At 47.3% G+C, this 27400-nt stretch overlaps 1 protein-coding gene across 1 annotated transcript; it reads left to right on the forward strand.

Moving 5' to 3' along the window:
- The first annotated feature begins 10 nt into the window (after window positions 1–10).
- On the forward strand, window positions 11–27400 carry RNFT2 (ring finger protein, transmembrane 2). Its single transcript, XM_041420286.1, has 11 exons — window positions 11–139; window positions 1557–1739; window positions 2053–2518; window positions 6280–6758; window positions 7214–7290; window positions 9328–9428; window positions 11566–11719; window positions 20774–20923; window positions 24439–24504; window positions 25432–25533; window positions 27135–27400. Exons 3-11 carry the CDS (start codon window positions 2436–2438, stop codon window positions 27267–27269), a joined length of 1347 nt encoding a protein of 448 aa, XP_041276220.1. The 5' UTR covers window positions 11–139; window positions 1557–1739; window positions 2053–2435; the 3' UTR covers window positions 27270–27400.

Raw genomic sequence — 27400 nt, forward strand, 5'->3', positions numbered from 1 at the left:
GGCGGGGGCCGAGCCAGGTACGGGGCAGCGCGGGGCCGGGCCGGGGCACTGCGCCACGGATGCCAGCAGCAGCCTCCTTCCCTCACCGAACCGGAAAAGATGGCCTGGCTTATGCCTGTGTGTGCATGTGTATATGTGTGTACGTATAGAATTGTATGGTTTTAATTGATATACGTATATATATGTATGTATCTGTGTGTATATATGTATATATCTATAGATGTATACCATGTATATATGTATGCATATATATATAGCTGTATGTATAGGTATAGAACCGTATTAATAGATATTTTTTGTATATATATGTATCCATGTATACCTATACATATATATATATGTATATGTGTGTATATCTATATATGTATACTGTGTATATATATAGATGTATGTACCTGTGTGCATGTATAGAATTGTATTAATAGATATGTCTGTGTATAGATGTATATACATGTATGCATACCTATATATATACTATGTATATATGTGTATATATATAGATGTGTATATGTATGTAAAGGTATAGAACCGTATTAATAGATATTTCTGTATATATATGTATATACATGTATGCATACCTATATATGTATACTATGTATATATGTGTATATATATAGATGTGTATATGTATGTAAAGGTATAGACTTCTGTTAATAGATATTTCTGTATATATATGTATATAAATGTGTGTACATCTATATGTATATATGTGTATACTATATAGATATGTATGTGTATATATGGATGTATATGTGTATGTATATGTATAGAACTGTATTAATACTTCTGTGTGCATATATATGTATATACATGTATGTATGTCTATAAATATATATGTATACTATGTGTATATATATATTTATGTATGTATGTGTATGTCTAGAACCACATTAATAGATATGTCTGCATATATATACACATGTATGTCTATCTATATGTATGTATATTTATATATGCATACTATGTGTATGTGTGTATATATAGATTTACATATGTATGTGTATGTACAGAACTGTATTAATAGATATGTCTGTATATATGTATGTACACATATTTATGTATAGGATTGTCAATAATGGGTACGTAGGTATACATTAACAGATCATATCTATACATCTATGTGTATATGTAAGTGTGTATGTATGTGTACACACACATATATATGTATCTACACATGCATTTGTACATATGTGTATGTACAGATGGATATATAAAGTATGTATTATGATATATGTGTGTGATATGTTCTGTGATCCAAGTGCACGTACATATAAATACATTTATGTCTGTCTGTATTTATTACAGACACACACACGTGTGTGTGATTAAAGGTGTGTGTATGGACACAATGAAGGCAGAGCACAACTCTGGGAGCGCTGCCAGGGAGTGCCTGTGGGAGGGCTGCAGGTGCCAGTCCCAGGGGAAAACAGCTTTGCTGGGTCAGGCCCGTGGGCAGGGCTTGAAGCACCAAGGGTTCATGCACCTCTCTGCCTTTCCCAGGGCCATGGAGAGGTAAAACTGTGCTGAAAACTGCTCTCTGTGTGTGCATCCTCCAGGTGTTCCTTTGTGAGCGCTGTGGCCAGCTGCTGAGAGTCACTGGTGGGAGGACCTGGGATGAGTTTGAAATCTGGGCTGTCCTGAACTGTCTGGAGCACTCCATCTGTGAATGTCTGCATGCTCCTGAGCTTCCATCTCTGCCAGTGTGGCACCTTTCACCTCTGGATAAAGCTGTTCTTCAGGTACTGTGCTTTGAGACAGCTGGCAAACCTTCCCAGAGCCACTGTGCCTTACACATGGGCTGCACATCTATGTATATGTTGTCATGTGTTATGAATAATGTTATAATTTTTTATATTCAAGAGTATTTAGATCTTAGTCTTTACATTTTATTAAGTAGCTGTTGTACTCTGGGGCTACTGTCCAGACTTTGCAAATGGTATTTCTGTAGATTAAAATGAATGAGTTGCTTGTTTAAAAGAATATTGTCATGAGCTAATAGTATTTTTTTCATTAAAAATGTTTACACATTTTCTTTTTCTTCCTCCCTTTCAGTTTTGCTTTGCAGAGCAAGTTCCTGCAGAAAAAGAAGACTGGATCTCATTTCCCAAGAGGCTGTTGAGTGATGTGCCACCTCGAGAGCCACTGTTAGGTGTCCCCATGTTCCTTGCCAGGACATGCCATCCCTCCTGGTGACTGTCACTTCCTGCAGGAGGGGACCTGAGTGACTCCTGCCCAGCCTGGAACCCGCGTGCCCCCGTTTGCCATTCAAAGCTGTATCTTCAAGAGTGCTGAGAAACAAATGGGAGCTCAAGGTGCTCTGTCACAGAAACAAATGATTGCTGCCAGCCATGTCCCCAGCTGAGTGGGTCACACTGCCCTCTGCCCCCAGGGCCTGTGCCAGTAGCCACTCTGGGATTTGCTGAGCCACAGGGTTCATGTTGAGCGTGTTGTGTTTTAGGGTTTTGAGGAAAATGCAGAGGCGGCACAGCAGCAACACGGACACCGTGCCTCCTGAAAGGTAAATCCTTCCCCTTCCTCCTCCCTCCAGGTTCCTCTCCCAAGAGGAGGGTATAGATATTTATTTATGTATACTCCTCTGATTTAAGCGTAGGGGTGTCAGATTAAGCCTTTTTCTGACCCAGACACATTCTTCACATTTTTCTTGTGGCAAAAGCTGATAGGCCAAGAAACACTTAAAACGTATTGTAATTAGGAAGTAGTTGGCTTCTGATATTGATGGTGTGAGTTATAACCTCTGTGTTGTCTCACCCTTCTCATGAGACTGAAAATGGAATAAAAGTTTTTAAAATTCCTCTCAGTTGCCCCATCTCTGGGTCAGGAAAAGGCGTAATCTGACAGAGGGGGTGTTTTAAAAGATGAAAGCTTAAAACTGAGAAAGTCAAATTCCTGTGTGTGTAGTGTGGCCGGGCTTTCTGCTCAAGTCTGGGGATTCTAGAGACAAGTTGACTTTTCTCCTTGCTGTCACTCACTGCTTGCTGCCAGCCACAGTGTTTCAGGGTGATGCAGGATGGCACAGCTGGCAGAGCATGGGCAGGATTGTGAGCTCTGGAGGAGGGGTTGGATTCATGGCACCTTGAGCACTGTCAGTGTGCAGGAATGGACCTGTGTGACCAGGAACCATTTGCACTTCTCTTATTGAGATGTTTAAAAAGTCTGCTGGTCTGAAGCTCCCAACTACTCCTAGTGTTTTATGAAGAGTTTGGGTGACCCTTTACATCTTCCCAGAGTCTGTATCTATCTTCATGTATTTGAGTATTTAGAATACCTCTAATTTGTTTCTGTAATTATAACATCATCAAGGGAGCCTTGCCACTGTTGTTGTTCTGGTACTAAATATTCCCTGGTGCTTTCCCAGAGTTAGAGTATGACATTTTATTTTTATTTCTAAAGAAGAAACTAATCTAATTACTCCAAGACAAAGATGGGACTAACAAATTTCATTGCTGTGTTTGAGCTGAGATTATAAGTGAAAGATCATTAGTAAATATTTTATTTTCTAGAGTGGTTTTGCAATTAGAGTTGAAGCCTTATGTCATGGCCATTGCTCGCATGGTACCATTCTCAATTTCAGGGGGAAAGAAAGCCATCCTCATTTTTTTTCTGCATGATACTTCTGATTTTTAACAGGGTAAATACGTAGTCAGGAACAGAGGCTGAAGTTTTTCTGACTGTAGAAGGAAATGCTGTTGCCACTGGTCTTCGCTTCTGTTAACTTCAGCAGCCTCCCAATTTCAACAAACAAACCTTGTTTGTTTATAAATACATCACAGATTAATTCCTTCCTGCTGAAAGCACACTCGTGTATCCTGTCAATATTATTCCAAAGGATAGTTGTGTCTTTATGTGTAGCACTGGGTTCCTCCCAAGCTGTTTTTCACATTCCCAGCCATAAGCTGTGTGTACATCCCTGAACTGTAACATTAGGTGTGAATTTAAAGGCCTGGCTGATGAATATTTTGGACCAGAACGAGGTGTGCAATGTCTTGTTGACTTGGTTCCTTGCAGGAGCCTGTGGAGATGCAGTGGGAATGGGGTGCAGCTACAAAAAGCCTTCTTAGGAGTTTGCTTAGTGGAGAGGTTTGAGGGTGTCCCCAGAGGGAGGTGAAAGGCAGAGCTCTGTGCCCTGGGGAGGCTTTGGAACCATGCGGGAGAGAGGGGTGAGGGCCCTGCGTGTGCTGTCTCAACTTGTAACTGCTGTTCCTAAAGTTAGAGATCTCCCAGGATTCAAATCAGGAGAGACCAAAGCTCTGCACCATGCCTTGCTTGTGGGCTTTGCCTCTTGCTGGGGTTTGTTTATTGTTTACTCTGCTTTTGCAGGTTAGAGGAGTGTTTGCTGTCTGTCAGGTATTGACTGCCTGGTGATCATTCTACTTGTCACCTGCATTGTTGCCTCTCAACTAAACTTTCCTTGTATTGACTTCTAGTGAAGAAAATAAACCCTGTTGTCTTTTGCTGTTAGGATAAAGGTATTTAGACTTTCTCTTTGCAATCTGCCTGTATTCCAACATGCTTAGGAGAGAATCAGTGCCAGAACCAGTTCTGCCCAGTAATTTGGGTACATCCATGTCCAATTCGCCCAAAATATAAAAATAAAAGAGTTTATCTGGACCCATGAGCACACCCTTCACTTCTGTGTCAGGTCAGGGACACACAAAGCAGCTCTCAGTGCTTCTCTTTCCCTGGTGTTCGTGTCTCTTCTAGTGCAATTCATCAGTGGGCAGGCAGTGATTGTCCCAGAATAAAGACAGAGGATTTTGGGGGTAGATAGTTGTTTTGAGTTCACTTGGTTAATTTGTTTGTTTCTTTTGACTTGGTGGTGCTGTGTCAGGTTCCATGAGGTTTTGTATGTTTTGCTTAAAATACCCAAATCATTATAGAAGATACTGGATTTGGTACTGGATATATTATTTCTTTGTTTTTTACAAAAGCAAGCAGGGTGTTTGGGAGCCTCATTCCTTGGTGAAGGAGCTGATGTGTTCTGGTCAGGTCTGGAGAGGCTCTCTGATTTTGCTACTGGCCTCTAGTCATGCAGCTGTGACTTCTTGGCAGAAAACACAGGGAAGAGCATCTGGGGACCTGGGTGTTCTGAGAGAGTGGGAATCCTTAAAATCAGAGGGTCTTGGGTAAGCTGTAAAAGGCAGGCCTCAGAGACAGCAGAACTGTGATTGGAGCTAAGCAGTAGCCATAAGATTTGTCAGCAAAAGTTATATGACATGTAGAAAGTAAGGACAAATAGAACAATGGGCTGTGTATTAGTGCTTGTCTAGTATAACTCCCTAAGCTACAGAAAAGTATATCTAGCAAGATATTAGGGAGTTCTAAGCTTAATAATGGAGCTCTGTGCATTGCATTTTAATGCTTGCAAGCAGGTGTTGTATTCTAAATAAGCAAGCATTGTTTTAACCAAAGGTACGTGTGCTCATAGTGGTTGGATAGAACTACTGACAGTATGCTTTTGCTTTGTGTGATTGGTCAAAAAACTTCTAAAGTGAGTTGTAACATTGAGTTCTTTAGCTACTGCTGACAACATGAGCTGTTGGCATCTTCACATTGTCATAACCACGTAATGAGACTGATGCTGGAAAATAAACAGCTCAAGACTGGGCTAAACCAGCACCCAGTTCTGTGCCCCCATTTTGGCTGAATCCCGGGGTCTGTGCCCCTGTTTTGGCTGAATCCTGGGGTTTGTGTCCCCATTTTGACTGAATCCCTGTGTCTGTGCCCCTGTTTTGACTGAATCCCTGTGTCTGTGCCCCTGTTTTGACTGAATCCCTGTGTCTGTGCCCCTGTTTTGACTGAATCCCTGTGTCTGTGCCCCTGTTTTGACTGAATCCCTGTGTCTGTGCCCCTGTTTTGACTGAATCCCTGTGTCTGTGCCCCTGTTTTGACTGAATCCCTGTGTCTGTGCCCCTGTTTTGACTGAATCCCTGTGTCTGTGCCCCTGTTTTGACTGAATCCCTGTGTCTGTGCCCCTGTTTTGACTGAATCCCTGTGTCTGTGCCCCTGTTTTGACTGAATCCCTGTGTCTGTGCCCCTGTTTTGACTGAATCCCTGTGTCTGTGCCCCTGTTTTGACTGAATCCCTGTGTCTGTGCCCCTGTTTTGACTGAATCCCTGTGTCTGTGCCCCTGTTTTGACTGAATCCCTGTGTCTGTGCCCCTGTTTTGACTGAATCCCTGTGTCTGTGCCCCTGTTTTGACTGAATCCCTGTGTCTGTGCCCCCGTTTTGACTGAATCCCGGGGTCTGTGCCCGCTGCAGGAGCCGGAGCCAGACGCTGAGCTCGGAGGCCAGCGTGGACGAGAGCGGAGTGTTCGAGAGCCTCAAGGCCGAGGCCGCCTCCCCTCAGCAGCTCTTCTCGGGACTGGCCGGCATCCCCGCGGCCTCCATCGCCGCCGCGCCCTTCCCGGCGGGGCTGGTGCTGGGCTCGGCGGCCGGAGGGGGAGAGGTGTTCATCCAGATGCCAGCCCCGAGGGACGAGGGCGCCGGCCGGGCCGAGGGGGCCCCGTTCCACCACCGGGCCCCGGCGCATCACTTCCAGCACGGCCACCACCGCGGCTCCTCGCTGCTGCACATGGCCGGCGGCGACCGGCACGGCCACGCCGAGGAGGGCGCCGAGGAACAGGCCGGAACGCCGGCCCCGGCTCTCTCGGAGCTCAAAGCTGTGGTTGGGTGGCTGCAGAAGGGACTTCCCTTCATCTTGATCCTCCTGGCTAAAGTTTGTTTCCAGCACAAGCTTGGTGAGCATTTGTCAAAGCTTTTTGAGCTGTGATTAGAGGGTGGTTGGGAGGCTTTATCAGGCTCTGATGTCTGATACGTTTATCCATGTGGCAGTGTTCAGATGGAGTCTGGCATGAAGGGAACATACTCAAATGCATGGGATAATGCATGTGATAAATTCCCCCTACTCTCAGTCCAAGCTGTGTTCATCCGGGTCAGATCCATCAGTTTCCTGTCCTGACCAGTGCTGTTCCTTTTCTGATTTCTCCCTGACATTCCTGCGAGGCTGAGGATGTTACCAAGGCTTCTCCCTCAGAGCTCTCTCTAAGGTGGGGAGAGCTTACACTGGTGACAGCAAAGATTTCTGTGTGGCACAGAAGGGTTCAGAGACTCCTGTCGTGCAGGTGGGGTGGTGGGTGTGAAATCAAGTCAAGCAGCATCAGAGGTTTCTCCCTGACAGAGCCTTTCCCTGCAGGAATTGCTGTGTGCATTGGCATGGCCAGCACCTTTGCCTACGCCAACTCCACGCTCCGAGAACAGGTGGCTCTGAAGGTGAGTCTGGCATTTTACTTCTTTCTGTATGGGGATTTTTGAAGGAGTTTTCAATGAGTTAGAGATGGGATTTCTAAGTTTTTTAGATGATGTGATTTATTTTCTGCTTAGATAGGAAGGGTGGGTTTGGCTCACATCTTCACAGCGTGGCTCAGAAAGTCACAAGACTCGTAGTTACAAGACCTTTTAATGATTTATTGACCAATAAAACACTGCCAACAAGGATATTTATGTTTTTGACTCAATCCTTGTGGATTTTCATCTTATGGACTCATGCTACAGTGTAAACTTTCTTAGCTAATCATGTTATGACACACAGACCTACAGTACTGTATTCTAAACCCCTTGTTTACCTTTTTATTTTTTCTGTGTCTTAAACTCTAAAACTCTAAATTGTCTCTGCTTCAAACTATAAATCCACATTCTTGTTTCTAGCACCTAAGTTTGGAAGCTTTTTCCAAGGTTTCAGATCAAATCCTGTGTTTAATTCTAAGCTTTGGCTTACAGGCTAACAAAGTTTAGCCAAAGTTCTGAGAATTCCCTGTGTTTTGGATTCCACCAGTTCTGCTCCCAACACAAAATGGCATCTGTGATGAACGTTTGATTGCAGTCTAGGGCTGAATGCATTTATTTGTGCACAGATCTGTCTTTTCCTTCCTGCCTCTCCTCACTGATGCTTGATGCTCTCCCAAAGTCTCTGTCCTGGTTTTTTTTTGGTTTGTTTTGTTTTGGTTTTTTTTGTGAAATGTGGTGTAGTAAAACAAAAAGGACAGGTCAGGGATGCTGTAATCTGCACCTCCCTCTGCCTGGCAGTGCCTGTTCCAGCCCTGCTCTGCACCTTGGTTTTCCCATCATGTACTGCAGAGATGCTGAGCCTATTTCACTTATTAATGGTGAGATTGAGCTTATTAGCATTTAGATAATGCTTTGAGATGTTCAGCTGAAAGATTTCATAGATGTGTTGCTTGCTAATGGCTTTATAATGCTCTGGGCATTAATATGTTTAGAATGTAAAGAAACCAGCAGATCTTTTCAGGTCTTCTGATCTTCTGTGTTGGGAGAACACTTCAACAGCACTAAAAGCACAAGGCTGGAATTGCTTTTTTGTCCAGATTACAAAATGGGTGGCACAAGTGCATGCTTGTATGTGCCAGCAGCAGTGGAATCAGTGGGATCCAGCAGTGAGGGAGGGGATCAGTGGCACAGCCCAGTAACAGATTGCTGTTGCCTTGCACTCTGCACCTCTGGCCTTCCAGCAGTGTGCCTCTTGATCTGCCTGCTTTAAATCTCAGCACAGCAGGCCTGGCTGCTGAGCAGCCACACAGACCTCCTTTCTTAATAAATCAGCTCACAAGAAAAATGGTGGGTGTTTTCCTCTCAGGAATAAAATTTACTCCTCCAAGTTACCAAGGGCCAAGACCCAGGACAGTGTCTTCTGCCATCCAGCTTGTCTGTAACTTTCCATATATGTTGAAATGCAAAATTTTCCACTTCTTTTGACCTTTAATTATTTGTTCAATCAAAAATGAATGTTACAGAACCACCATGCTTTAGGATATCCCCAGATGTGCTGCATGTAGTATATTTCATTTAGCTGAGCCTTCCACTGAGTGACTTAGGGTCTCTTTAGAAAACATCCCTTTGATGAATTGTCACTCCAGCCAGGTGACAGCTCAGAATTTAGGATAATACATGGAATGGACTTATTTAAACCTGCATTTTAAATATCAGGAGATTTTAGGTGTCCCAAGAAAGAACCCAACTTTGAAGATGTATTCTGCAACTAATTCTGTCATTTTCACCAGCTTGTTTCAATTAATTTCCATTGAAAAGGTTACAGGAGTGAGAATCGTTTCTGCTTGTGTTTCTAGATGCCTTTACCTTGCAGATTACTTCTTAGTCCTGAGTAAATAAACTATTTACTGAACATTTTGTTACATATTTGCATCCCCTGGGCTGGATTTTTCAGCAGTTGAAGGCTCAGCTCAAGTCTTGAGGTTTTGAGCTGAAATAACTCTGCTTCTTTTCCTTACCCAGGAGAAGAGATCAGTGCTGGTTGTCTTCTGGATCCTGGCCTTCCTCACTGGAAACACCCTGTACTTGCTTTACACATTCAGCTCTCAGCAGCTGTACAACAGGTGAGCAAAATCTGCATTGTACAGGGTGGGAGCAGGTGAGAATTGCCAGGGGGGGAAAGAGGGAAACCCATCCTCCCCCACACTGTGGGAGGAAGTGTGTGTGCCTAAAGGATCTGCTGTCTTTGTTACATCTTTGTAATATCTTCCTGTGCAGGAAAAGAATGTGTCACCTTAGCAGGGGATTATGCTCCTGCCAGTAAAGGACATAAGCAGATAACTGGGCCAGGGTGTGATGGTGTCAAAGCAGGGTGGATCCTTTCCAAAATGCCCTCTGAACCCCCGTTGTGACCACTGCAGCTGAACATCAAGTGCAGGTGTCAGAGGCAGATGAGGAACTGACCCACTGATTTTCCTCTTCAGTCTATCCAGATTGGAGTGCAGGACAGGAGATCAAATGGCAGCTTTACTCCAGTGTTCTCAGGGCACTTGGATCTGAGAGAATTAAAATTACCTTGCTTTTCAAATCCTGACTGAGTTAGTTCTCAAACACAGAAAGGTTTGTGCTCATGCATTTGGTTCAGCACTTAATATAAAGCAGACAGGAATAATCACAGGTGTAAGCATATAATAAGCAGAGAAAGGGGGAGAGCTGAGAAGGTTTGAATGTGGGGCTGAATGGGAGAGGCCAAGGCATGGGATTGTCTGGATGGAGCTCGTGGGAGGGAGTGGGAAAGGAGCAACAGGAATGGCAGAAAGGTGTGCAAGTGAAATCTGTTTGCACCACAGGGTAGCAGGGTGTGTCTAAGAAGGTGGCCAAGGTTAAAAGCACGAATGGGACTAGTTCAAAATAAAGGCTAAATAATCTAAATTACAGGGATTTTAGCAATTTGGGGCCATCTTACAGACATTTAGAGTGTGGTTTATTAGCAGTGGCTGGGCTGGGCCACAGCTCCAGGAGCAGCCCTGTTCCTGTGAGTGCTGCAGTGCTGTCATGCTCATGGTGTATCTCTTGCTTGCTAGACCTGGGACTACTCACAAGCCAGGCTTGTCAAATTAGAAATGTCTGCTTCAGTTCTATTTCTTTCTTTAATTTTTCATTTCCTGATTTTTTTTTCTTGTTTCTAGTGCATGAATAGTAGTAAAGTTTCTGATTCTGTTTCTGTTTTTAGGGTATAATTTTACCTGTTGTGCTGTGCCAGTGTTGTGAGTATTTTAAATTTATGTTCAGGCTTTTAATTTTGGGTTGGTTACTTTACTTTACTTTTTTTTTTGTGTGTGTGTGTGTGGTTTTTTGTTTGTTTGTTTGTTTGTTTGGGGTTTTTTTGTTTATTTGGTTGGTTGGTTTTTTGTTTGTTTGATTTTTTTGTTTTGTTTTTTGGTTTTTTTGGGTTTTTTTTCCTTCTTTTTCCAGTTAAGTTTTTGCTTTCTGCCGTGAGGCTTTAGCAGATCAATACCCTGAAGATGAATCCTGTTTTTTTCAGCCTGACTAGGGTCTAGTTTTCATTATTGCTCAGGCCAGTAGCTCCTGCCCATTGCTGGGTGAAATTCTGCTGTCCCAGACTCCACTTTTTTAAACAGCAAATATTCAGCCCAGTAAATGACATTATGTAAGGGACATTAATTTTTGGATCTTTGGTTCAGGTAAGAGTACTAACAGAGCCCAGCTCTTGTTGTGCTCCAGGCAGTGGCACTGTCAGAGCAGGACACGTGTGAAGCTCTCCCCTTTCTGCCGTGGCTGGTGCAGGGTTTCCTGTGTCACCACTTTGTTTGATGTGCCCAGCAGGTTGGGGACGGTGCCCCTGTGGCAGAGCAGCCTCAGGGGCTGAGGGGCTGTTCCCTTGCCCAGGGAAGCAGGGCTGTCCTTGCCAGGACAAGCTGTGACACCCGGATCCCACGCTGTGCACTGAGGGCGTTGTCAGCGCCCCAGGCAGTGGGAAGGGCAGGTTATGGACACTGCTGGGTTCCAAAGAGACACTGTGGGTGTTTGGGCCCTGTTTTGTGACAGTGGGCAAACCTGCTGACCCCTATAAAAGTGGGCAAGAGCAGAGTCAGGAGGCCCAGAGGAAGCCCAGACCTGATTTGTGTGTCTTCCTGCTCTTGCCCTTGAGAACTTCCCTGAAGTTCAGGGGACTTGCTGGGCTCTCTCTAGCCAGCAAACTTCTCCTCAGTGATATTTGAGCTTTGGTATCTCTTTCAGCCTTATATTCCTGAAACCCAACCTGGACAAGCTGGACTTCTTTGACCTGATGTGGATTGTGGGCATTGCAGACTTTGTGCTGAAGTACCTCACCATTGCCCTGAAATGCCTCGTGGTGGCCCTGCCCAAGATCATCCTCGCTGTCAAGTCAAAGGTAGGAGACTCTTCTTGAGGCACAGACCTCTGTCTTTGATAATCTGATACCTTCACCACAGGTTTGCAGCGTGGAATCAGAGAATCAGGGAATGGTTTGGATGGGAAGGGACCTTAAATCCCACCCAGTGCCACCCCTGCCATGGCAGGGACCCCTTCCACTGCCCCAGGCTGCTCCAAGCCCTGTCCAGCCTGGCCTGGGACACTGCCAGGGATCCAGGGGCAGCCACAGCTGCTCTGGGCACCCTGGGCCAGGGCCAAGTATTATGGATGGAAAAATAAAACCATTAAAATCTGAGCTAAATCTTTGGCAGAAAGTCACCTGGGATCGAGGGGTGGTTTTTGGGCCATCACAGACCTGAGCAAGGGTTTGGTACTACCAGCAGTGATTAAAATCCAGGGAGGTGAGGTTGCTAAACCTTTGGCAGAAAGTCACCTGGGGTCGAGGGGTGGTTTTTGAGCCATCACAGACCTGAGCAAGGGTTTGGTACTACCAGCAGTGATTAAAGTCCAGGGAGGTGAGGTGAGCATTGCTTGAGGAGGATCAGTGCTAGCAGCCAGATAACTGCTTTTCTCATTGACTTTAAGTCTTGTTTTTTGAGTAATCTCTGTATATTCGTATTTCTGAAGCAGGAACCTCTTCATTTTCTGGGAAGAAATTGTAAATATTTGTCTCTTTGGCTTCCCACTTGGGTCAAAGAAGTAACTGGGTTAAACTGAAGCCACAAAAGGCAGCACCAGTTCTAACCATGGGAGAAAAAAAAATTAATTAAATGCTGCACGTTTAAATGTTTATGAAACACATATAGACTAAACCTGACTTTTAAAAGTTTCTCTCTCATTCCAAACACCTTTTGATATGTTTTTATTTTGCAGCTCTCTCATGCTGCCTCTTCCTCCACTCAGCAGTGTCCCCATTTCAGGGGCAGGTGTAGCAATGTGTGTTATTTGCATTCAGTAAAGAAACCTCTGGCAGCTGTGGGGATGGAAGGCACTCTGCAGATGCCAGGTACCAGCAGTAATTGCTGAAAGTCTCAGGCAGGGCACTTCAGGGGGTATCTAGACTGGGAATAGTTTTGCTTAGAAATGACATGGGTGGCAGGGGAGTTGAGCAGTTTGCTCCTGCACAGCAGGGCTATCTGAGATGGTTATTAATTTAATTTAATTCTGGCAATTGTCCAGATTTTTTTTTCCCCTCCTTCTATTATTATTATTATATTTTGGGAGATTAATGTGCTGGGTCAGAGCATAATCCAGGCTGGGGAGGGAGGGAGAAGTGATGTGAATAGTCCCCCCAAGATAAATGGCAGTGTTGGAAAAGGTTCACAGCCTTTGCTTGCTTGTCTGAGAGCCATCCCAAGTACTCATTAATCCTTGTCTGGAGAGAAGAAAGAGAAGGGGTCTTTATTTGCAGCTCCAGTGAGGAGCTGGTAGGATCACATCTGTCAAGGGCCTGTAATGACTCAGAGCACAGATGCTTCATTTTTAATACCTTTTTCTGGAGAGCAATGTGTCTCACTTTTTTTAAGCCCCTTTTTGTCTTAGGATGTTGGGGATGGTCTCACTGCTGGTACCACCACCAGATCTGGGTTTGGTTTGGGGGTTCTCTCCCCCACTCTGCAGCCTTTAATCCAGCTAAGGATGAGATCTGGTGTAACAAATTAAGCAAGATCAAACTGGGATGGGAGGGCTCCAGGAGAACCACAGGACACCATGGAAATGGTAATTGGTGATCACATAGCTGAGCTCCTTCCCTGAGCCTGCTGACCCCTGACCTGCACAGGCCAGCACAGGTGAGGATTTAAATAGAACCTTTTGCTCAGTTAATGCACTTCTGGTGCAATTTAGGCACATTAACTTTGACCAAAATTTTTATCAATTTTTTTTCTCTGAATACTTGCCAGATACAAAGTTATTCTCTTCCCCTGAGTGTTCTCCAAGTAGTATTTCTGCCTGAAGCTCAGCTTGGAGTTTATAAACATCTGGGTAGTTGTCACTTAATGGTAACAGGCTGCTGGAGAAATATGAATTTAACTCAGCAGAGCTTGATTTTTTCAAGATGGGTATTTCTATATAGTGAGAAGTTTTTGTGCCAGATTACTCAGAACAGCAGCCTCTTGCTCCCCTGGTAGAGAACCTGGAGTGGAGTTTGCTGCACTCTCAGGGCTGGAGTTCAGTACCCAGGGATTTAATCCTTAGCTGCTGGCAGTCTGCAGTAGATACTAAAATTGCCCTTGGGTGGGATGTGGGGAACTTTAATCATCCTGCACTCAGCCTCTGAGCTGGCTCTTTGGATTTTCCTCATTTTGGAAGTTCAAAGGCACTTGCAAAGCTAGTCTGGCTTTTCCTGCTGCTCCTTGGGATCCTGGTTTTCTCTGAATACTGTGTGTTTTCCGCTTTTATTTATCAGTCTCTATATCTCCCCTCACACTTGTCTGTAGACTGAACTCCCAGCAATTTTTTGAGTCCTTTCTCGGAGATTGTTAATTCCAGATCTTATTATTCTCTTCTGGACTGTCTTCATTCCCTCCTTGTTTTCCAGACCATTTCTCCAGTCTGTCAAGATGAATTTGGAATATAATCCTTCTTTCCAATTGTGCTTACAGTTTAGTGTCAGCTGTACCTTACTTTGTTCCATCAAGATCATCAATGACAATAGTGAATAGCACTAAACTCTGCTTTCATCAGTTGGATGCACCTTTTCATTTTGAAAGTAAACACATGAAAAATCTGGGTCAGGACACTCAATTTCCCCCATCCAAAGAACCTGGATCATGTTTTCATAGTATGGCCCATCAAAGGAAGGGCAATTTTTGTTGTAAGCTTCTGTGGTTTGTAGCATCAGTTTATGCTTTAACTGAGAGAAAGTGAACTAAAATTGAGGGGCAGAAAAAGTTTGTCTTTGCACAGTAGGCAAAACCCATCGTCATGGGTGCTGGAAGTGTGAAGCATGAGAGCTGCTTCATCGTGAGGGTACAACCAGCCAGAGTTCCCCAAGCCTGAGTAACTCAGAAATTCAGAGCAACTCCTCCAAAGAATGAGGGAAGACTGAAATTCTGACAAAATAACCCCAGACTCCCAGGTTCCAAACCAACCTGGACAACAGAGGCACCAGTCAGGCTGGAATGCAGGGAAAGAAGAGCTTGTGGATTGGAGAGAAAAGCAGGAAAAGGAAGGTCACCCCAGCATCAGACTAATCCCAGAGCTCTGTGGAGTTTCCAGAGGATCCCACCCTGCTGGAGGTGTCCCTCCCTGCCCCCAGGCTGTGACAGGGACACTGAGCTGGGTACAAGTTTCAGTAACAGCTGAGCTCATCATTCCTTTGGAAGGGAGGGCTTGGCTGAAGGCTCTCCATTAAAAAAGGCAAATAAGATCATTTGGTTCAATATAAAATGAATTAAAGTAAATTAAACTGCAGGAGCCATGTGGCCTGCAGAGGCTTCCATTGTTGTGCACACATCAAGGGCAGCTTTTCATTTTCACTGCTAAGGAATGACAGCTTGAGGGGGGTGGAATTCAAAATCAGGAAATAAATAATAAAAAGACAGACTTGCCAAAGATTTCACTTAGGAAATCCCAGGTGCCTGCAAGCCTCCCATCCCCTCCTCATGTTGTTGTCAGCAATCTGAGCTGGAGAAGTGAGTGAAACATGGGGGGAGGGAGAAAGAAAATCAAACCAAATAGGACTGTAAGAAACTGTTACCCCAAGTTCTTCCATCTGTGTGTCCCTATCCCTAGAGGGGACAGAGATACCATGAACATTTTAATACATAAGAAGAGCCCTCAGTAAGATTTTTCTCTACATGTTCAGTGCAGAGCCAAGTTACAGGGAGCTGCATTTCCAGGAGAGTGAAAGTGCAAAGGAGAACACTGACATTGGCCCCTCACTGCAGCTTTGAAAATACTTGCTTGGTGGTTTGTTCCAGTTGATTGTTTTATTAGTGCTTTTTATTTTTAAAGTACCATCTCATCAAGTCTGGTAAGAGAAAAGTTGGCCTGGATGTGGCAGCAATTGCAAATTCTGCACTTGGACCTTGGGCCAAAAACCTTCTTCAGGTGCACATCACATTTCCTGTCATACATGTGTACAGCTCTGCCATGGAACCTGGCATATTAATTTCCATATTCCTTCTGAAACTGCACCTTTTTTTTTTTTTTTTTTTTGTCCTAAGGAAAAAAAAAAAAGGCTCTTGGAGCATATGAGTCCTCTAAAAATACAGAAGAAATAAAAAACTCACTGGGAGCTGGCTCATAGATGATGTTAAATAAAAAATACCCAGACAAAGATGTTCCTGGTCCTTGTCTGTGCAGCATGGAATTTTTTGCTGCTCCTCCCTCACAGTGTGGCTGAAGAGGTGTTCCCAGGCAGGTGGGAGCCCATGCTCTCATTCCCTCTCCTCTCTGACCTTGGGTCCTCTTTGGGGGAGCTCACTCACAACCAGAGCCACTCCTTATGGAGCAGTCTGAGCTTGGGTCCTCTTGAGCCACAGGAGCTCCAGATGTTCTGCAAGGACTTTTCCCTGCTGCAGCTGGGACTGATGTGCTGTCCCAGAGTCACAAGTGTGGGATTTATTATTTACAAAATTAAAAAACTAACTGAAGCACAAGAGCAGGTACTGAGGAGTGGGGACTCCTCTGTCCCCCTCCCTAAACTTGCTTTGCAAGTCACTGCTGCTGAACTTTTTAAAAATCATTGCTCTTCAGTGCTTTCCCAGTTTAACTTTCCAGTTTAAGATACAAAAGATGTGATATTCAGGAGCATTGTACACTAACTAAAATTCTCAATTTCCCCTCTAGTCCCACCTTGACATTACTCCTCATTAGTCCTGCATGGATTTTCACCAACAATGCCACAATGCTGTTTGCTGTGTAAATCTGGGAATTTTCTGTTTTACTGCTCCTACCCAACACTTGATCTGTTGGCACCATGACCTGGAATCTCAGCAGAGCCTGCTCTCCCCTGATCCAAATTGCCAGCAGGACTCCAAAGCTTTTTCAAGCATGTTAAAGAATATGCCCTAATGCTGCTGGCAGCAGAGCAAGTGAGACTTGGAGCTTCCCTCGAGTGCTAATCACACCTTGCAGTTGCCTCATTGCAACTTCTCTCACTTCTCCTGCCTGCCCCACGCTGATTGCAGCGTGCCAGTCCTTGCTGTGCCTCTCTGTTCCTTGTGGGAGGCACACTGAGGCAGAGCCTTATGGCAAAGGAGGCTGCACACTGAGCCCTGGGGGAGTTAGCATTCCCTCTGCTGCTGCAGCCTGCCTCCTTTGCTGTGTCTAGCTTGGGATTCTGTTTTTAATTACACTGTTCCATGTTATTTTTCTGTGAGACTTCTCCCCTCCATCACCATGCCCCAAGGATGAAGGTGAGGGTTAGAAAGAAGCTGTTGCAGCAACTGGAAAGTTCACAGGAAACAAAGAGAAGAACATTCCACAAATTCAAGTTGAGTTGCTACATTGGAGAATTAAATCCTGTCCTTTACTTTGCCAAATAATTCCTGTGTGAGTCTAGAGAAGTCAGGTAGAGCTGCAAGCTGAAGTCAGGGGTTCAGCTTTTAATGGTAACGTGATCTAGAAAATGAAGTGCTTTATAAAAGTCTAATCCCAGCACCTCAGCTTGGACACCAAAACAGCCCTGCCTTGACCTTTATCTTTGTGTGTCTCATTTAGAAAATGCAGAGAAAAGCTGTCCCTGAGGTTAGCCAGCAGCATGAAAATAAAGGGGTTTTAAAAGTGTTTTCTGCTGTGCTGATCTCATAAAGGGAGTGAAGAAATTCCAGGAATGTGCTCCTCTGGGCAGAGCTCAAATGGCAGGAAGGGATCAGATGCAGATCTGCCATCAGGTAGTGAGGATGTAACAAAATACCCAGAAATTCCATGCAAAAAGTGCAGTACAGACTGAAACTCTGCATGTGCAGAAGGGAAAGTGCAATTGTGTGGAAATGCTAAATTCCCCTCTTTCAAAAGAAGTGCTTGGTTTACACCATAAGAATGGTATTTCTGTGTGGTGAAGGAGGTTCAGGAAAATGGGGGGATTATACACCAGCCACTGACTTGTGTTTTTCACTGAGCACTGAAAAAAAGGAATCAAAATTTCTCCATGTGGTATCTGAGGCTCATCAGCAGAGCTGCTAAAATTAGATCCCAGCACAGCCCTTCCCCACGTGTGCTAATGAAGTGTTTGATAGCAGCAGCTCCCTCAGAGGAAGCAGGGCCAGCTCTGCCCTTCTCGCTTCTTGGGCAGGCTTAACCTTGATGAGAGCAGAGCCTTTCTGCTGGTCCCGACCCCCACCCTCATCAGGAGCCATAATTCCAGGTAAAATCCTATTTAGTCTCTGCAGTTCAGCTCCCACACTGTCCAGTCCTGCACTGGGGCTGGCTCACAGGCCCACCAGAAAGATTCTGCTGATCTTAGAGAGCTCTTCAACCTTTCTACATTCCAGAGAAAATTCCCAGATTTACAAGGATTTTTGTGACATAGGAGAATTTACCTGGCAGAGACTCACCTTGCCTTATTCCAAGCTGTGGTGCCAAATCAGATGCACAGGACAAATAATTATGTTTGTGCTTCATATAACACACAGTTCTAATCTTGAAGGGGAAAAAAAAAAAAAAACTGATGTATTTTAGCTGAATTTTTGGGATAGAATAGAGCTCAAGACAAAGGTTTGACTTTGAAAAATGTAACCTAGGTAGCCAAGAGGTAACGGAGCTGAGCAGTGCAGAGGTGTGTTGAGTGTGCTTCCCACTGATGGATGCTGTCTGCAGTAAGTTGCAGTGCTATCAGAAATCTACATTTTACTGCTGAAATTTTAGGGAACAATCCTCATTTTCCAAGCTTCTGGCTCAGAAGGAGGGCCTAACTTCTGCATCAGCCCTTTATAGAATTATTTCTGATTTTCTGGCACTTTTCCTAGTTTCAAAAAGGGGCTGGTGTGGTGCACTGAGGTGCCTGCAGTTTCTAGTTTTCTTCAAATGATGCTCAGCTGCCCTGCTGGAATCACTCCAAACTTCCCAACATTTCTGGTCAGGTGGGTGCTGCTAGGGGGCTGCAGGGAGGGATGCATCCCTTAAAACTTCACTCTTGGGAGGCTGTCACCAAGTTCCTAGCTGCTAAAAAATCCTGCTACCCTGCAGTTACCGCTGGAAACTGGAGATAAGGGAATTCTGGCAGCTCTTGGGAGGGTGCAGAAGTTGAGGTTGGATGCTGAAGTTTGTCACTGCTGCCACTGCCACCTCCAGAGCCTGGCGGTGCCCCGGGGCTGTGCCCGCTGTGCTTTCAGCACTCGGAGGTTGTGTTGGAGCAGAGTTCCAGCCAGGATGCAGGATGCAGGATGATGCAATGGGACAGCAAGCGGTGACCTGTCCCAGCCAGCAGCAGGGACCGATGGAGGGTGGGAGGGATGAGTGCAGAAAGCAAAACAGCAAAATTCGCTGCGTTTATCTTGCTGGGAGCTTTCATCAGAGCCCGGTGGAGGGACACGATGACAGCGTTGTCATTTCTGCCCCAGCAACACCCAAAATAAACCATGATTGCATCGCAGCACCGGGCTGGGAGAGACCCGAGTGCTAATTGAATAAACTGGGGCGTTCCCGAGCCCGGACTGCTGCGGCTGCTGCCCGGAGTTGTGCCGGGGATGGGATGGGATGGGATGGGGATAGGGATGGAGGGGCTATGGGGATGGGGATGAGGATGGAGGGGGGATGAGGGTGGGGATAGGATGGGGATGGGGCTGGAGGAGGGATGAGGATGGGAATGAGATGGGGATGGAGGGGGATGGGATGGGGATGGGATGGGGAGTGCAGGGAAGCAGCCGGGTCCGATAGCAGCCGCTGTGTGACCTCACTCCCGTCCCGGGGGACATGAGCTCATGAGCGTGCCAGAGCTGTGGGAAGGATTGGATTGTCGGGAGCAGCAGGATGGCCTGCGAGTGATCTCATCGCAGCCCCCGGGGAGGGGCGCTGGCTGCTGCCAGCCCGGCTGCGAGGACTCAATCCCCATCCCCACCGCAGCAATTAGTGATTGGCCTGCGATGACATCACTGATGACAGAGCTAACTGGGACAACACAGCAAAATTCCAGGGGAATTTCCCCTTCTCCAGGAGCTTAGCAGATAAAAGGATTTTGACAGGACAAACCCAAATCTTTCAGATAATGTCGTTGCAGATTGAGCATCCTTCTGGGCTCGTTTGCCAAAAGCTGTCCCTGCAAACAGCGTGGGACAGAACAAACTGGGGGTGGCCTTAAATGAGGCACTTACTGAGGCTTTGGTGAAGGTTGACAAAGGGTGTTGCCCATTCTTTGAGTCTCTTTTGAGAGAGAAGCATTTCAAGCAGCACACTTCCCCCTCCTCACCTTCCCTGCCTTGAGGTCTTCAGGAAGGTTTGGTCCCTTTGAGTTCTAAATGCCCTGAGGGTTTAATTTCCAGCCCCAGTTTTTTTATCTGTGCACTGCCCAAGAGCCAACACACACCTGAGGGGGAGGGGAAGGATGCTGTCAAATATAATTAATTTGATTCTTTGGGATTACCTAAAAAGTTGCCAGGAAGACTGGAGTTACTTTACATTTAATCCCTGTACCTTCAGAAGGGCTGTAAGGTTAGAGATATAACTTGCTTTCCTTTTCTCACTAATAATAATGTCTACAACTTGCATCCTGTTAATCCCATATTAACCTTTGTTTTTCTGCAGCACTGTCCAGACACACAATTTATTGCCTATCCATAACCTGCTCTAAAGTTTATAATTCCAAAATGCTTCATAGCAGATTTCATTGATTTCATATTTCAAGTTTAAGTTGACAGTAAAAAACCAAGTGAATGTTTTAGTGGCTTGTTCAGCTTGTGTTCAGCTGAGCCCTGTGGAGGCATGAAGGGATATTTATCCTTTCTGGGCACAGAGCTGAGGGGCTGCAGGGAAAGCTGCATCTCATGAGTGTGGGCTCTGCACCATTTAACAGTGCAGTGGTCAGTGAGCACAGCCCTGCACAAATTAAATGTTCTTCTTTTGACTTCCTGATAATAATCACAGTCTCACTTGCCTGCTTGTCTTGCAGGGAAAGTTTTATCTGATTATTGAGGAGCTGAGCCAGCTGTTCCGCTCCCTGGTGCCCATCCAGCTGTGGTACAAATACATCATGGGGGACGATCCGTCCAGCAGCTACTTCCTGGGTGGCATCCTCATCATCATGTACAGCCTCTGCAAGGTGAGCAGCACCTCCTGAACATCCCTGGGAGCTGGGCCAGGGGAGCAGCACAGCTGAAGGGACAAATGCTCCTTTTGCTTGTGGCTGTCCCTGCCCAGGAGCACAGCCTGCTTCAGCTGCCAAAGGCATTTTGCTGCCCAGCATGTGGACATTGCTGGGCTGGGGGAGGATCTGAGCCTGCTCCCAGGGTTGCATCAGACTCATGAAGTCATTGCTGCTCTGCTAATCCCTCTCTGCAGAGGCTGCAGGAGAAGGGGAGCTGGTCCTGGGGGAGCAGTGCTGGCTGGCTGCACACCTCCAGATGTCACACAAAGGCAGGCTGCAGACACTCATGGCTGTCTCTAAGCTTTCCTCTGCCACTCACAGCTCTGAGTGCAGCAGGGAGGGAAAGGAGCAGCCAAGTCCTGCCTGGATAAAACAGGTCTCTTTCCAGGCCCTGCTCTGGCTGACACAAGTGACGGACAGGGGAAATTCATGTTTCCTCAAAAATAAGAGCACAAAGTTGGTACAAATGTAAATGAGTAGGTGTGATTTAGTCAGAGGAGTCTCGGGTCTAGAAATAATTGAATTTCTAGTGGTGTGTGTTAAACCCTGCTCAGGGGCAGGGCAGTAGCTGAAGCAAACCCTGATAAACCAGATGTTCACCCCTCTGAGAAGGGCCAGGCTTGCTCCATCCCAGATCCCTGTCTGTGCCTGTGGCTCAGCAGGAGCAGACTGGAAAATGAAGAACAGAGAATATATCCAAGCTGGAAACAGCTCAGAGGAGCAGAGCAGTGCTGAATTACAGAGTATTGTGCAGAAATAGGGTCCTGCCACCCCTCCTGTCGAGGCCTTTACAGTTCTTGTGAGCAAATCAGGCACAGGAGGTCATGGCCAGTGAAGTGGTGTGGTCACAGCAGGCCTGAGCCCAGCCAGGAGCAGAGCAAGCAGTGCCAGGACAGGAGCAGCTCCCTGCACATCCCTCAGCCCCAGCTCCTCTCCCTATGCTGGGGGGAGGACTGGTGGCCCTTTCAGAGGTGTCATTGCCTGGACCCACTGCAGTACCCACCCCTCCTTGCAGACCACAGGTGGACAAGAACAGCTTTCAAGTGATCTTTCCTGTCCCCTGCTTGCAAAAGTATCTCAACACCTGGAAGAGGGATGCAGTTCCACATGGCATTTCTTACACCTGGAGAAGCCCTCAGAGTGGGAAGGTGCTGGTGGGGAATTCTGCTGCTGGGAGCAAGGGGAGCCAAGCTCAAAACCACAGCTGGCAGGAAAGGGCCTCCCCAGGCAGGGTCAGAGGGAGTCCAAGAGCTGCAGGGCAGAGCCCAGCAATGAGGCAGGCTCAGGGGGAGGATGAGGAGTCACCCCAGCTGCTGGGGGTGAAGAGCAGGGGAACCTGGAGCAAGGCACAGCTCAACTGGACACCAGCACCTTGAGAGCACAGCTCAGTGTCCTGGTTTGAACAGACAGGTGTCTGCTAAGGAAGGCAGGAGAAGGCAAACCCCCTCCCTCTGAATTATTATAATTTTGAAATTAAGGGGCTCTCAGGCAAAGATATGGGATCAGGAATAACCGTTCTTTATTAAGGAAAAAATAAAAGTAAAATAAAAATGCAGTGATACAAAACACCACTGCCAGAGTCAGAGCAGGAGATGGGGATAGAACACACACCTCCAGCTAAATCCTGCATTTCCAGCCTAAGACACCCAGCCATGAGCTGAGACCTCCAGGGCTGAGCTGAACTAGAGCTGCTGAGCCCAGGGGCAGGGGCTGTGGGAGGAGAGCCCAGGTGAGGCTCCTCAGGGCCTGGCACAGGTGGGAGCAGCTCCTTAGGGGTTAACTTGATGTGCCTGTCCTGTGAAGCCTTTATAGGGAGTGTTGGGGTGATCTAGATTGGAAAAGCAGCTTCATTTTGGGAGGTTTGTGTCCAGGTCAGGGTTGGGCCTGTGCACACCAAGCCTTTGCCTGGAAGTGGAAGGAAAGGGGGAGCTCCTCTCCCAGTGCAGGGCACAGAGCCCTGGCTCTGCCCATCCCATTTCCAGTCCCCAGAGCTGCAGGTCCAGCTCCTTGCCTGAGACACTGAAAATATCCCCAGAGGAATCTACATTAGCAAAGCCACAAACCACATTAGAAAACCACAGAAGCCAATTTGGCACTGAGAGCTCCTGTGCTCCTGGCAAAACTCCAGGGCTGGGCTGGGGCTGCGTCCCCTTCCCCTGCACAAAGGGCAGGAGCACTTCCAGGAGGCTGCTGGGAGCTCTGCTGGTGCCTCTGCCCGGTGGAGCCAGGAGCCTCTGGTTTTGGTGGAGAAATCCCAGGTGTTCACACACAGAGCAGCCAGGTTGGATTTTTTGCATGTCCTGAGCAGCAGCACCCCCAGTTGTGAAGTGATGGCTGGTACAAGAAATGGGTAAGGAATTGGTGTTGGCCCTCTGAAACATGCCTGTCCTGAGCAGCAGCACTCCCTGTGTGTGACCCAGTTGTGAAGTGATGGCTGGTACAAGAAATGGGTAAGGAATTGGTGTTGGCCCTCTGAAACATGCAGCTTTTGGGGGTGCAGGGAGCTCCAGAGGGAAAGAAATGAGGGGGAAATATGGTCTGGGAGAAAGGAGACATCAGAGCAAAGGCACTGGAGTCATGCTGTAAGCAAAGCAAGCAGGAAAAGCTGGGAATTGCACTGGGAAAGAAAGGGCTGACCCCCATCCCTGGTAGGAGGTGGGATGTCTGAGGCAGTGGGCAGCCCCAGGTGGTGGCTGCTGGGGGGGAACATTACTGGAAGGAGCCTTGAGGCCTGTGTGTGCTGACTGGAAGCATCACTGGTGCCTCATTTGCTTCCCCTTGCATTGCAGGATGAGCTCATTGGCATTCCCTGCAGTGAGCCCACTCAATCACTCTCACCAACACCACTTGAGCAGCAGAAAGCCAACTCCTCTCTGTGCCTGTGCAGTGCTGCTCCAGCTCTGCAGCTGCAGCCCCACAGCCTCCCCTGCCTCAGGTGACAGCCAGAGCTCCTGCTGTGCCACAGCCCCAGCTGCTCCTTGCACTGTCACTTCTCACATCTTTAGTTCAGTGAGCTTTCCCTGTGCTCTGCCTGCAGGTAGGAAAGGGAAGGATCATGGACTGGGTTAGGTTTTCGTTTTCTCCTCTTCCCTGCCCTCTCCTCTCCTCTTTCCTTTCCTCCTCTTTCCCTTCCTCCTCTTTCCCTTCCCTATGGGAACAGGTCCATTTTAGCCCTTCCCTGCTCAGTGGGATGGGCAGTTGTCCCCAGCCCAGGCTGGTGCCAGCCCCTCTGTGTCCTGTAAAGTCCCCACTTTGCAGTCAGCTGCTCCCAGAGCTTTTCTGGCCTCCCTTCCCCGCTGTCAATTCCCATTTATTACATATTTCATGATCACCATGAAATCTTTTTTGGCACCATTGTTACTTTTTCCCCTCTGAGTATCCATTTGGAGAATGTTTGCTGAGTTTCTGGACTCACACACACAGACAGAGATTTTGTGACAATTATCTGAAATGGGATGTGTTTTTTGCAGTCCTTTGACATCTGTGGCCGTGTGGGAAGTGTCAGGAAGGCACTGAAGGTCCTTTGCACCCCCCAGGTAAGGAGTTCAACATGGAGAAGCAGTCCCAGGGTGGAACCTTGTTCCTGCTGAATGATAAAATGAAAATTGCTCAGGACCACAGAATAAAACAATGTTAGCCCATGGCTGGACAAGCTGGGGGCTCCTGTCAGGGATGTCAGGGACCTTTTGTGACATCTGCCCTGCCCCAACTGTGGTGGGAGATTGTTCCTGTTCTGTCTGATTGGAGGCTCTGTGTAATGTGGATTAATCCAACTGCAAGGAGCTGACAGAACTTTGTAGTGCAGAGTGTGGGAAGGGCTTTGTGGTGCCTGATGTGCAGTGGCACTGAAAGAGACCCTGCAGTGCCCAGGAATTATCCCAGGCACTGCATTCCACAGGGCTGATATTTAGATCTGCTGCAGTGACTTACATTTTAAAAGGGTAAAATCAAAGTCTGTAGTGGAAAAGAACCTCATCAAAGCTTGTTAGAGCTTATCTTGCTTATTCCCTGGGCTTGGGCTGGTCATTTTCCCTCTGCAGGTTTCTGTTTGCCCTAAATCTGGTACAGGGGGTGAAGCAACATTTACCTCCCCTGTATCTAAAGGGGAAGTGGGCAGCCTGTGGGTACTGCTGCTTTCTCTTTCTTCCATTGTCTCCTGCTTGCTAATAATAATAATAATAATAATCCCTCCCTCTATCTAAACACCCCTGCAAATGATGCTGAATTAATCCTCTCAGCTCCCTGTTGAGCTCATTAAATTCCATTATCCTTGCTGCACAAGTGGAGGCCCTAAAAGATGGAGTCAGCTCCAGGGGAAAGGCAGACAGGGAGCTGAGATCCCCCTTCCCCACATAGTGACTGCTGTCCCTGTGGGGAGTCTGAGGGTGAGAAGCAATCTTTGTGCTCATTCCTCTTCCAATCCTTTGACGTGGGGTTTGTTTTTCCCCACCTGTCCCTGGCAGACCTATGGAGTCCGTGCCACGAGCCAGCAGTGCAGTGAGGCAGGGGACATCTGTGCCATCTGCCAGGCAGAGTTCAGGGAACCTCTGATCCTCCTGTGCCAGGTAAGACCCCAAAACTCCCCTGCTGCCATTCCCTCAGGGAGCTCCTGCATGGGGAGAGGCACAGCCAGCCTGGGAGCTCCTGAAGGCCTTTGCTGGCTCTTGATCCAGCTCCTGGGGGGAGTTTATTGCCCTGGGCAACCACTGGGTTGTGGCAGCTGATGGGGTGACAGCTGTGGCTGTGGCTGTGGGGTGGGCACATCTGTGTGGGGCAGGGGCTGCAATGGGCAGCGCAGACCCTGGGGCTAGAGTGAGCAGAGTTTACCTGCCCCTGGGGAGGGCTGGGTGGGTTGAAACTCCCTTTGGATAACAGGGTTATCAAATGAAAGCCATCCTGTGCACCAAAGGTGCCTCTTAGCCTTGCTGTGAACATCTGTGCAGATGTTTCCAAGCTGGAAGTCCCCAAGAAGCTGCTTTTGGATCTGCTTGGCAGAGCTGGGATTTGAGGAGTGACATTTCTGCTGACTCCTCATGTGTGGAGGAGTTCCCAGCTTCTCCAGCTCCTCATGCTCCCTCCTTGCCCTTTTCCTGCTCTCCCAGTCTGGGGTGGGTGGTGTGTGCTGGGGAGAGCCCAGGGAGGGCTCACTGCAGAAACCAGAGGAGGAGATCAGGGATGAAAACTGACATTTACTGAAAAGGGGAAACTGGGAGTGCAGAATAAAGCAAATGCCAGGAGCAGGGGGAAGAAAGAGGTTATGGGAGCACAGGAAGGACTTAGATAACAGGGAACTGAGGAGGGAAATATGGGAGAGGAAAACCCTCTCAGCCCAGGTGTTGTATGCCTTTGGAAAGTTTCTTTCCAGTGCTGTTATTAAAAAGCACAACTTTGGCAAACTGGGGTTTATTTCCAGTGAGTGCCACTGGAATAAACTGGGGTTTATTTTGTGAGTGCCAGCTGCGCCTGCTGGTGACTGTCTTGGTTTGAAAAGCCAGGTGTCTGCTGAGGAAGGCAGGAGCCTCCCCTGAAATGGAAAGGGGAAACTCTCTCCCTCTGAATTATTTTAATTTTGAAATTAAAGGGCTCTCAGGCAAAGATATGGGAGAAGGAATAACAGTTCTTTACTAGGGAAGAAAATAAAAAAATAAAATAATGCAGTAATACAAACCCACCCTGCCAGAGTCAGAGCAGGAGCTGATCCCTGTGTGTCAGGGTGGTGGCACAGTCCCATCCCGTGGGGGCTCAGCCCTCCTGCAGTGCCAGCTGTGGTTCTGCTGGAGCAGGGATCCTGCACAAGGCTGGAGTTTTCCTCTGGAGCTCCAGGGCTGCTGGAGATGGGCCTGCTCTTCCTCTGGGAATGCAGGGCAGGAGAAAGCTGCTCCCCTGGGAATGCAGTGGGCAAAGGCTGCTGGGCTGTTCCAGGCTCAGATTGTATCCAGGTAGGAATGCTTGGCTCCTGCCCTGGGCGGAGCATCTCCCAATGGGATGATGGAATTTGATCAGCCATGCAGGGACACTCAGTGGCCATGGACAGCAGAGATCTCCTGGAGGGAGGATTGGCTGTGGGAGAGATAAAGAAACCTGCCCAGAGAACAGCAGAGAACTGCCCCAGCTCTGACAGATGGGGATAGAACACACAGCATGGTGACAGTCCCTGTGTCCCCAGCACGTGTTCTGTGAGGAGTGCCTGTGCCTGTGGTTCGACCGGGAGAAGACGTGTCCCCTGTGCCGCTCGGTCACCGTGGAGACGCTGCGCTGCTGGAAGGATGGCACCACCTCTGCCCACCTGCAGGTGTACTGACAGCAGGGCAGCTCACCAGGCACGGAGCTGGAAAATCCCAGGATTCCTGCTCTGTTGTCCCAGGATCCCAGTTCTGTCGTCAGTCCTTCTTGAGCTCTGAGCCAACACAACAATTGTGACTGGCCGCAAAC

This window comes from Onychostruthus taczanowskii, unplaced genomic scaffold, assembly GCF_017590055.1.
Source record: "Onychostruthus taczanowskii isolate IOZ18803 unplaced genomic scaffold, ASM1759005v1 scaffold64, whole genome shotgun sequence".
NCBI lineage: Eukaryota > Metazoa > Chordata > Aves > Passeriformes > Passeridae > Onychostruthus > Onychostruthus taczanowskii.